General features: G+C 41.3%; 1 protein-coding gene across 1 annotated transcript in view; it reads right to left on the bottom strand.

The window, feature by feature from the left end:
* The window catches only part of adgrd2 (adhesion G protein-coupled receptor D2), a 66832-nt gene that overhangs the window by 4300 nt on the left and 50280 nt on the right, over nucleotides 1-12252 (bottom strand). The window contains exons 21-25 of the mRNA XM_082555282.1: nucleotides 9291-9332; nucleotides 9121-9174; nucleotides 8880-9027; nucleotides 1322-1380; nucleotides 1205-1235 (exon numbers count right to left, since the gene is read on the bottom strand). Coding sequence (XP_082411408.1) covers nucleotides 1205-1235; nucleotides 1322-1380; nucleotides 8880-9027; nucleotides 9121-9174; nucleotides 9291-9332 — 334 coding nt within the window. The remainder of the gene's footprint in view (nucleotides 1-1204; nucleotides 1236-1321; nucleotides 1381-8879; nucleotides 9028-9120; nucleotides 9175-9290; nucleotides 9333-12252) is intronic.

Genomic DNA, 12252 nt, shown 5'->3' with positions numbered 1-12252 from the left:
CCGCTCAAGCTGCTTTAACTTTACACACCAATTACAGTTCGGGCTTCAGTATCTTGCCCAAGGACACTTAAAACTGCACACTGGAGGAACACGGGGCAGGTTGTCCCCACATCAGGTAGTGCAGGGACAACCTGAACCAACTGATGAGCCACAGCTGTCCATAATTCTAAGCCACAAGGACAGTTGTTGGCTACTATACAACAACTGGATATTAAGTGGTCAACAATGCGATTTACTTCTCTGGTACACAGCAAAATCTCCAGTGTTAAATTAACACTAGAGAGTGTCTATATGGGTCCACACCTCTGAGTGTTAAATTAACACTTTTGACAGTGTTATATGTTTAAAAGTAACCCAGTCAGTTTTGAAGATTAACAATGACTAACACTGAGCAGTGCTGATTTTCTAACACTGGAAAATAACTCAAAATGTTAGAAATATTCCAGTGTTAGAAAATCAGCACTGCTCAGTGTTAGTCATTGTTAATCTTCAAAACTGACTGGGTTACTTTTAAACATATAACACTGTCAAAAGTGTTAATTTAACACTCAGAGGTGTGGACCCATATAGACACTCTCTAGTGTTAATTTAACACTGGAGATTTTGCTGTGTACTGACGCCGACAATGAGCTGACAGGATTTCACAGATTTCATTTATTTTATGACCCCCTGAAATCCTGTGATTGTCTGATTTTTGCACACTGTGATACATCCAGTTTGCCCGTCTGAAATGGAGAGCACCAAGTAAGGCTTGTGAGCGAGTCCAGCAACAGACTTCAAATCAATTCAATGCAAAAATATTCATATTTTCAACAACTGCTGTTTGTTGTTTTTTTCAGAGAGGGTGTCTCTGTGTGAAGAAGAGCTCCTGCTGCTGTTTACTGTGCAGTTCAGTCACTGCTGCTCACATCAGACCAAAACAACTCGTGGCCTTTAATTCAGTCGTTCCACTTCACTGTTCACCGGCTGCCCTGCATTGCTGTGTTTGCTGTCAGTTTGTAATTATTTATTGCTGCTTCTCCTTAATTCTGACTTTCAGCTCGGTGCCACTATTTCAGCTCATCATGTTTGATACTTTCTTCTTTTCCTCACAAGTTCTCTTTGCATCATTTTCTCTGTTCTGCTGTTGAACTTGTGGTGTGAACGTAAAGCAACACATTCCCAACCAACTCAAACACAGTATCGGGGGATTTTAGCTCTGTACCTGATGGCTTGAACCCCGTCAGCTGTACCACCTGTTAACGACAAAAACACGATACATTCTTAGTCAGCAGATGTAATAGAAAACATTATGTATTGATAACACATACACATGACTTACTTGGTTTCCGGATCCTGGGTTCAAAAAGAAACTCACAAAGCTCTCCTTTCTGAAACTCTCTGCAAGCACAAAATACACCTAATTGCATTTAAACTTTGCATTTGTCTTTGAGGACACACACAGTTGCTTATGCAAGGCCAAAGTAGTCTTATAAGCACATCACAGTACAAAGGAAGCTTTATAAAACACGGAGAGAATGAAAAATGCAAACAATTTGAATGACAAAAGAGCATTATGAGAATTTTCATGGAGAACTTTTTTCTTTTGTTTCTGCCTCTGTTTATTAACAATGAAGCGTTTAATCACTGCTTATGTCAGCAGGACAGATGGGATCAACTCATCTATGAAAAGAGCCGAGTCTGAAGCACACTATTAAAACGTATCATTCATTCAATCATCATGGCCAGGGGTCGGCAACCTTTCTGATGAGGCAAGGCAAGGCAAGGCAAGTTTATTTGTACAGCACAATTCAACAACAAGGTGATTCAAAGTGCTTTACAGAGACATTAGAAACAAGAACAAATAAAAAGCATGATTTAAAATTGATTAAAACAAGCAAATAAACTAACTAACTAATTAACAAACAAACAAACAACAGTATATAAAATCAAAACAGATAAAATCAGAACAGTAGATAAAATCAGTAGTTAAATGTAAGTTTTGAAATTTAAGCTTAAAGTGTGGATTTGGTGCTTTATTCAAATGCAGCTGAGAACAGGTGAGTCTTCAACCTGGATTTAAATAAACTGAGTGTTTCAGCTGATCTGAGGCTTTCTGGGAGTTTGTTCCAGATATAAGGAGCATAAAAGCTGAATGCAGCTTCTCCGTGTCTGGTTCTGACTCTGGGAACTGATAAAAGACCGGATCCAGATGACCTGAGGGATCTGGAAGGTTCATACTGGGTCAGGAGGTCATTGATGTATTTTGGTCCTAAACCATTCAGAGCTTTATAGGCCAGCATCAGAACTTTAAAGTCTATCCTCTGACGGACAGGCAGCCAGTGTAAAGACCTCAGAGCTGGACTGATGTGGTCCACTTTTTTGGTCTTAGTGAGGACTCGAGCAGCAGAGTTCTGAATGAGCTGTAGTTGTCTGACTGATTTTTTAGGTAGACCTGTAAAGATGCTGTTACAGTAATCAAGCCTACTAAAGATGAATGCATGGACTAGTTTTTCCAGGTCCTGTTGAGACATCAGATCTTTTATCCTTGAAATATTCTTGAGGTGATAGTAAGCTGACTTTGTTATTGTCTTAATGTGTTTTTGAGGAGTGCATCTAAAATTCCCCCAGAGGTCAGTGTGCCATATGATTGCATTAGCAATAAATTTAATAATGCTCTATACTAACAGTTACTCACTATATAGAACCACTTTATAGAATTGTATTTGTTCGCAGATGTTGGCAGCTGTCAGCGAACAGTTATCAGCTATATGAAACAAATCCATAACAAGAACTCCATAACAGCAAATGAAATGTACAACAGAAAATACAAATGCTATTTATGGCCTCCTCACAACAATGATAAGAAAAATAAACTGGGCCAATATGGCATGTTTGTTAATACAGAGACACACATGTTAATGTGATCGCTGGTCTCCGAGTGTCCAGCGTTCAGAGGCTACCTGAGGACTCGTGTGAGAGAAAATCTGCTCACACAGACATGTAGAGCCAAACACTGTCAATAAGGCCTCTGCAATGTTCTGAAGACAGTTAAACCTGTCAGGTAGTGATGTCCAGCAGGTGAACATGCAGCTCCATGAACACACACAGCTGTGGATTCCAGCTGTGCTCGTAGTTCTGCAAACTTTGACCCCACAGAGTCGAGCTTTTCAGTTCAATCAGCTGCATTTCGATGTCCTCTGTGTCCAACCAGTTAACGAGAGACAAATCCAGCTGCTCATTAAAGCTTTCTGGTTTGAATGGTTTGAATCTGGTAGTTGGGGTTGTTAGCTAACATACTGTCATTAAGAAGCAGCACAACTAATGTGTCTATGCGAGCTAATTTGCGATGTGCAAAGTGACAAACAAACAAGAGAGTAAAGCTGATCAGCTGATCATTGATCAGTTTCATGATTGAAGTAGCAACAGTAGAGGGAGGGGGGATATGGAGGACCACAAGAGCCTCGAAATAAAGAATTCTGTGCTTAAATAATGAATTGTACAATTCTGCATTTGTAAATTCATTTTTGAATTCCAATTTAATAAACTTCATTTCAAAAACCATTTTCGAATTGCACTTTAATATTAAGTGATTTTCAAAATGCTTCAATTTCCTTTTCCTGTTTGCTCAGGGATTAATTTTTGGATTAGCAGTTGGATTAACAACTTCATTTTAAAAATCCTGCTGCTATTCAAATTAGCCACACCGTGGGATGTAAGGAGCTCTCTGATTGGTTGGTCAGACACAGGCTGTCTGCCTGGACTTTTGTAGCTCATAGCTTCGCCCTGCTAAGAAGCGTGTGTGCTCGTGCAAAGGCCGTCCAACCTCGGGATTTACACTCGGCTCTACACGGATAAATGAAGAATGAAGGAACCCTGCAGCGAAACGGAGAGCCCAACCTCTGACTGAGTGCCTGTTTATGCAGTCTGACCACCTGTGAAGGTAACGTGCTAACATGGCTAACGCTAGCATCACCGCACGTAGCCCCGTTATTTTAAGGTCATCTTAGCTTAGCTTCTTCACAAATAAAGCTGGAAGCAGCTCAGACTGTTAGAACCAGCACTGAGGCCTGTTACATTTATACAGTGTTAGAGCGACGGCCTTTAAACTAGCGATTAAAATGCTGACAGTAAACCCGTCAGTCCAGATGTTACCACATTACTTTGTGATACTTAAGAGTTAAAACAACTGAGACAGGCTGATTAAAACTGGAGATCACACTACTGGTTTCAGTTCATTTAATATGTGAGTGCACTGATTCATTCTCAACTGGACATAAACGATGATCAAAGGTTGTATGTATGAGGAATTCATCCAATCCCAGCCTCTAACACAGTGCGCTGAATCTTAGCTTTGAATGTCCAATATATTCTAATCAGTGCAATGTAAGCATTCACTGAACCCACAGTATCTACACCTGTGTGGCAAATGTGTGGTAAAGACACAGATAATGAAATTTAATTATTAATACAATATACATCATGAGAAACAAAAGCTGAAATTGATTCAGCTCAGTACTTTTCTCTGTATGCTGTGATTATAAAGGCCTTAAATTCTGTAATATATACTGTAAATGATTTTCACAGAGGTCTTAAAGTAGTTAAATCACTGCTGATAGTCTGGTTGTTCATATTTTCACGTTTTTGTGTCTGTAGGGCTGTTTGATGACGATGTGGACTCCTCTGGGACATGAGGACACACCCACATCTGTTCCATACTGCAGCCATTAGGGCTGCCACGATTAGTCGACTAGTCACGATTACGTCGACTATCAAAATCGTCGACGACTGATTTAATAGTCGACGCGTCGTTTGAAGCTTTGTAAGATCACAAAAGACGCAGGAATAAGTAGCAGGATTTAAGAGTGTAATAACGGACTGAAACAGAAGATGGCAGCACTGCATGTACAAGGATGCCAGCTGCCGTTAAACCCCGAAGAAGAACAAGCTGTGTCCCAGAATTCATAGCGCAGCCCAGCTCAGTTTCCACCAATGGTGGCAGCTGTTAGTTTTAATATTACTTATTATTCTTTCTGGGTCACAAAATAAACGTTTAACATATTTTCAGGCGAGAATGTAGCTGTGTAAACCTCAAATATCTGCTCAGTTTATCAAGACACCACATATTTTCAAAAGCGCTCCGACGTTTTCGGAGACGTCTGTTACCCACTAGCTCGATAGCTAGCCGGGGGCTAGGCTCACTAGAGCCGGGAGAACACCGGACTCCCGGCCGTCACTTAGATAACTTTAAAATGTTATTGTTTGGCTTTTTTTTTTTAGTATTTTATTTGTTCCTGAGTAAATCAGTTTGTCTGAGATTAAAGTTATAGTTTTTACTCAGCTGAATAAACATCAAACAGACAGCTGATCATCAGAAGTGTGAGATGCTCCAGAATTTACTCCGGTGTCCTGTTATATTTTAGATAGCAAGGAGTTTATTAAACTTCACCGAAACAATCTGCAAGTTTAATTAAAATTTAATAAACTATCATCTTGTCTTTATTTTTAGTTAGCACAGACCTTAAACACTTAAAGCTGTAAGCTAATGATAGTTATATAAGAGCAGATGCTGCTGGTGCAATAAGCTGCACGTTTTACGTCCAATGGATGATGATCTGATTAGTCGACTAATCGCAAAAATAATCGGTGACTAGTCGACTATCAGAATAATCGTTTGTGGCAGCCCTAGCAGCCATTGATGCTGTTACGGGTGTGAGTCAGCTTTGGGGCCTCAGACGCACACACTGGAAAACCAGCACCTGGACTTCATGCAGGAGAGACTGCATGAAGTTTTTATCTGATGTCAAATGTATAGAAATCATACATATACCAACAAGACTGTACATCACTGTCACCACAGCGTTTGTTTTCATTCAAAGGCTTCATGGCTTTAATACCTGGGGGGCCGGTCTCTAGGCCGATGTTGTGTCCCAGTCCAGCCCTGCGCACGACACGCAGTGAATTAATCTGAGAAGGTGCTTTAAAAAATAAATGGCCGGGCCAGCGCTGCACATCGCAAATTAGCTCGCATACACACATTAGTTATGCCGCTTCTTAATGACGGTATCTTAGCTAACAACCCCAACTACCAGATTCAACTTGTAATTGGCTAAAAATAACTTCGCCTACCGGTGAGAGGGACGTTGCTAGCTGACAGTTTTTTCAAGTGATGTTGAAATTTCCACGTTCCAACACTTCAAATGCTTCAGCAGCTGTTCGCTCAGCGCAGCATCAGCACCACGGAAATACACGGATACATCTGTAGACTCGAGACAGATAAAACCAGAAAGCTTTAATGAGCAGCTGGATTTGTCTCGCATTAACTGGCTGGACACAGAGGACATGCGCGTGGCTCTTGTGGTCCTCCATAGGGGGAGAGAATGAGAGGAGAAGAAACAGCTGTGCAGCAAAGACACAGAATAAATCCAGCTTTGCGTCTTTTTCCATTGTAGCTGAAGTCCGGGACAAACTGTGTTCCTTTTCAGCTCAATACGAAACGCGTAATATTTTCTCTGAATACGAGACAGGTTGGCAACTCTACTAACTAACCTTATGAATAAAATAAAGTTCACTATCAGTAACATCATAGCACCACCCAGCTGTATAGAAACTCCGTCATGCTAGCTCACGCAGTACGAGTTATTGTAACTGACTGTAAAAAGTCAGCACAACGAAAATAAACTCCAGCTAAACTTGGTTCATATCTGACCCAGATAGACTGCAGGTCATAACTTCTCACCTGAAGTTCAGTTCACCTGACACTCGGACCGGCAGCCGCCCCGGGTCTCTCCTCCTCCTGCCTCCCCTTTCCCTCATCCACCTGCTGGCCTCTGTGGAAGCTCCGCCACAGCCACCACCAAATAACTGAGTTATTTTTCACATCGGCCAGCATCTGCCCAATCCACCACCTTTTGTTTATACCGTTACAAAACAAAAAAAATCATCGGCCCATAAAAACGAAAAATCACGGCCAGTCCAACTATGGTCGTGCCATCAGTTAACCCTTCGCGTGCCCAGGGTTGCCGACCCCCGATCATGGCTAATGACTTCTGAGGGAAGTCTTGTTCAGAGATGACGATCTTTCAGTGACCTGAAATATGGAGAATAGATTTTTCTTGTTTTTAATGACCTGCTGAAGGTTGGTCCAGCATCTCTGTCAGGACTGTTTGAAAGTGTTGTTTTAGATGATTTACATCACAAACATTACAGAACATATTCTTTGGCACTGATATAGTGATGCAGCTGTCACAGCAATGTGAGCAGTTGTCTTTTAACCCAACATGTTCATAAATGATGCTGACTCAGTGCATTTAAATACGCTGCTGAGGTGTCCTTCACAAACATCGACGTAACAATCTGGGCAAGAGACTCAGCGTTTCACATCACAGACAGCTCGTCATCTCTAATAGAATATTTGAAGCAAACATGCTGTTTTTCTTGACCTTAACTCAAGTTAGTTTTTATTTATATAGCTCAATTTCCAAACAACAACCATCTCAATCATCATAGCAGGGAGGAAGAACTCCACTGAACCAAGCACATAAGGAAGTTATCATGCTTCTACAGGTTGATGGTCCCCTGATTTAGCCCTAACAGGGGACCATGTTAGGGATTGGGTTAGCTGACCAGAGGGGCCGATGGCGCGATATGGCAGCCTTGCTTCTGTCAGTCTGCCCCAGGGCAGCTGTGGCTACAACCGTAGCTGCCTCCACCAGTGTGTGAATGTGAGAGTGAATGAATAGTGGCATTGTAAAGCGCTTTTCGGGGCCCTCAAAGCGCTATATAAATGCAATCCATTATCATTATAACAATAAGTTCTATGATAACAAACTCACTCATATTCATGCCTGGATGAGTTTTCCAGAATCATTTTGATATGAAATGTTTCTAAATGTCACAGTGTTGTTACTGAGTTTGTGCCTTCATCCAAATACTGAACTAAGTCACCTGACTAACCTTCTAGTTTGCTTAATGTGTGCATTAAAGTACATATCTTGGTTATAAATCAGACTCCATGGTTCTCACTATTCTTCTAGAGGTGAAAAATAACTCGTGCAAGACTTTTTGTCTTCAAAACATGCCTTTAGTTTAACTGAAGGATTTGCAGATAAATATAACTGCACCACAATAATACTTCATTCAATGTTTTCTTATGATAATATTCACAATGGCCAAAAGTCAGTTGATGATGGCTGCATCACATCCACAGCATCTGATAAGTCTGAAGGATGGCTGATTTATTATAGTTCCCACAATAACAGTTTTTGTAACTCACAAAGACTCATAACACTGAAGCTGGATCACGGTGATGTTTTCTTGCTGTCTCCAGAGGAGGCAGCCGCTGTGTAGTGTTCACAGAAACATCATTCAGCTACACTGCAGTGGGATTGCTTCATCAGATAGGGTCATAATCAGATTCATTTTGTGTTTTGCATTGGGTGATAAACCTGTTGAGTCATAAATGTATAAAGTGTGATCAAACATTATCATAAAAAACTTTTTAATCAGCCAAAGCCCAACAATAAGACGATTATGGTGATTGTGAGGCAAATATACAGGCGGGTCTATGTGCATTTAGATAACCAGGGCTACAGAACCTGAAAACATGTAGATGCTAATAATCACTGTCTGTTTCATGGAGTTTGCAAAAAGTTTTTTTGAGATTGCTCCGCCCACCTCACCCACCTCCCTATTCAGTTTTGTTCTCAGTGTTGGGGTGAGAGCAGGCTGGGCAGTTTGCTCTGGGTCATTACTTATTGCACTGTACATCTGACCAGTGCTGCAGCGTTTGGCTGAATCTGAGCCTTCTTCTAACAGCAGACACATGATCAGTAAACTCCAATCAGTGTTCTTAACAAAATGTGTGATATTTGAGTGAGGAGCACATCACGTCAGCTCACCGTTCTTGATGACCATGGATGTGGAAGTAGTGCCGGCAGGTACAGACGTCTCACTGGTCTCAGGGCTGGAGGTCGTCGGTAGGCTGTGGCCCCAGGAAGTGATCGGGGTCCTCTGAGAAGGTAGGAAACTGGTTGGCTGGGAGCAGTTCTGCCAAAACATCACAATCCAGTCCATATTTCAGTCCACTTTTCTGAAGAGGGAATTTATTTTCTGTCCCGATGGATCCTTCTGCCCACTCACCGTGAAAGATAAGGCCTTTCTCTTTTCTTTGATCCTCTTTATGGCATTCCTCACCTAAATGAGAAGCAGTCTTTACACCCACTGATTTGTCCAAAAGGCTTGCAGCCTCACATAATGCACAAGGATGTGCTCTGATTTTGCAGGACAAAAGCTGGACTGAATGCATTTACCTCACTGTTGTAAACAGCATAGACTAAGAAGATGTACAGACCCTGTGGAGAGAAGAGAGGTGCACTAAGAAGCACGTATGAAGACAGAAAAGAATCATCTCCATTCATACTGACTATATGGATTTCACTGCTCTGTTTTGTAACCTCGCTCAAACAAAGCTTTCATACTGTGGTACCGTCATTCGATGTGGTTTTCTACTCCTGACAAGAGCTGCAGTTAGAGTCAGCAAATTTCAGCTTCAGCTCAACTGAACGCAATACTACAAATTTTAGAGCTGCATTTCATGGCTCCCCAAAAAGCTGATTCTGTTCATGTGGACGTAGAAACGATTCATCACTCATCCAAGTGACTTCATCAGTCTCAGCTGCAGGTTTCCTCAACCTGATAATCAGAGCACTGTTCATTGATCAGTGCCCATGAGTACCATTCACAGAGAGTTGGAAAGTAATCAGATGTTGTGCTAATAATGTAACAATAGGGTAAAATATAATAATTACATGTAAAATACTTAAGGCTGTATAGAAATACTTACTGAGATGTGTGACCACTAACCATGTCATATATTAACTTGTCCAAGTGACCCCAGTCACATAGCCCTAGATTGTCAGTGACAGCTGGTCACCACCTGTGTATTACCCAGCTGGCACAACCCTTTTTGTGATTGCTTTGGTTGCTCCAATAGTGCTGCAATTGTAGTTTGAATGGAAGTGATGGACTCTACAAACACTGTCCAGGTTCTCTCAGTCGTAGTGAAACTTTGAAAAATGTGACACAAACTGGAAATGGAGATTAATCGCCTTCAAAGTAAAAGCTGTATCTTCTGAAAAATGGCTGCAAAGGCAAAGCTTCTCCATCTCCAGTCTGTGCCACACTTTTTCAGTTGCATTGCTGCTCAGCTAGTGTTTGCAGACAAACATGCATCTATGGGGAATGAGCCAGCAATCAGAACAATACCTATGAAGGTTTTTACTGCAGCAGCTTGCTTTCACCCAGCAAAGACAGCACCCTCCAGAAACCACTGCCAAGCAGTAACCAGTATTAGTATCACATCCACTATGGCAGACAACTACTGATGATGTGATGTGAGAACTGAACAGGCTGGATTCACAGATTTTGAATTCTGTCAGAATGAGGCTGTCAGATGCCCAAATCAGAAATAAAATAAAATCCTCAGCAAAGAATTCCTCTTCTTCATAATAACTCCACTTTATAAGCATTTTGAATGTAAGCATTCATCCTGTGTGCAACACACCCACCACCCCTCCTCTTCAAATATTGCGTGTCTCTTACTTTGTCTGAGCTCACAGACTCATTTCTAATTGCGTCCCTTATTACTCCCAAAGACAATGTTAGCATCTCCCATCTTTTTGTTGTGCAACTCTGTCTAAACCAGACGTTGACTGATCTCACTAGCATGTTGTGACGCTCTCCTTGCACTCTTCCTCCACCTTCATTACCTCTGCTTCTTGCATCTTCACCGTTACACCTGTTGCCTTCCCATTCACACATATATATCCTGTCTTCTGCTCTCGACATACATTCCCCTTCTCTACAGAGCATACCTCCACATTTCCAGGTTTCCCCCACCTGCTCCCTACTCTCACTGCAGATCAGTGTTGTCTAATAACATCATTATCACAAAGAGTCTCCTGCCTGACCTCATCTGTCAGCTTGTCCAGCAACATTTAATCTTTGCCCTCACTTGCTGCTTCTTCTTTAATCCTAAAGGTAAGCTAACGACTGTGCTGATAGCACCTTGCAGTCTCCTGCACCTTCTTCAGGATGTAGTACACCTGTGGGCACCTTCCTCCTCTCTTATATTTCACTCTGTGAGTTCAGCACAGCCCTTCCAATCCTTGTCAGGAAGTCCACTACCATCTATCCTTCCACATTCCTTTTCCTAATGCCAAACCTACTCAACACCTTGTCATCACCTTCGCTCTGTTCACCTTTATACCAACTGTTGTGTGCTCCAATTACAACTCCAATTAGACAGCAGTAACACAGTATCAGCTGGCAACGTGCTAGCCAAACCACTGCAGGTGTTCGTTGCTAACCTGGGCCTGTTTGATTTGCCCTTTCTGATGCAAACCTCCCAGTTTCTCCAGGCCTGGGACCAGCATTGAGAGTACACTGGTTTGTGGTTCCCCATGGCTGGCTTCTGTTATGCTAGGTCTTTATTATTGTTAATATTTTGTTTCTTGTTAAATTATTGCCTTTGTGTGTATAAATAAGCATGTTCTGTGTGACATAGCTCTTACTAAAGCCTCTGTGTTCTTACTAGTATTTTAAGTACATATGTCCAACATGTCTTTAGTTCTTAATTCTTTTGATTATGAAAACAAATGTAATTTTACTAAAAATTAAAAATATATTTTTTTCATTATTAAGTTACTTTTGTCATAGTTAAAAACTACAGTGTGTAAAATGAATGATAAATGTAAACAGATGTCGTGAAACATTTAAATACTGCAGTCAGTTCATTGTATGATTAATAGGTAACTGGCTTGAATGGTTCAACTACTGAACTGGACAGTGTGTGAACATTTATTAATTCATCAGCGTTATTTGTTTTCCAACACATGTTGTGTCTTTTCCTGGAGTAACACTTTTAATTTCAGACTTTGCTGAAGGTGCAGAAGACATGCAGTCTCATAAATGCTCATGTAAATACAAAGAGATGGGACTATAGTAGCTATGCTGTACTATAGCTACTGTACCCCCCTCCACCATAACCTGCAGTGTGTCTAACCTCAAATGATATGTTATTATTCTTTCTCTCTACACCCTTGTTTTTTCTTTTTTGTGGAAAGAAGAAGAAGACAGGCTGGCCCAGCATCCTCCTCCTACCTACATGAGGAAAAACTCCTACTGTAGTGTTATCTGCCCTCAGCTGGACACTGGCAGTAAATCTAAATTAACTAGCAGCTCTCTGAGGGTCACCCAGGGGCTAGCTCATTT

This window comes from Aulonocara stuartgranti (assembly GCF_965226115.1).
Source record: "Aulonocara stuartgranti genome assembly, chromosome: 12".
NCBI lineage: Eukaryota > Metazoa > Chordata > Actinopteri > Cichliformes > Cichlidae > Aulonocara > Aulonocara stuartgranti.
The sequence above is the reverse complement of the archived record's forward strand: the minus strand, read 5'-3'. Positions and strand labels throughout refer to the sequence as shown.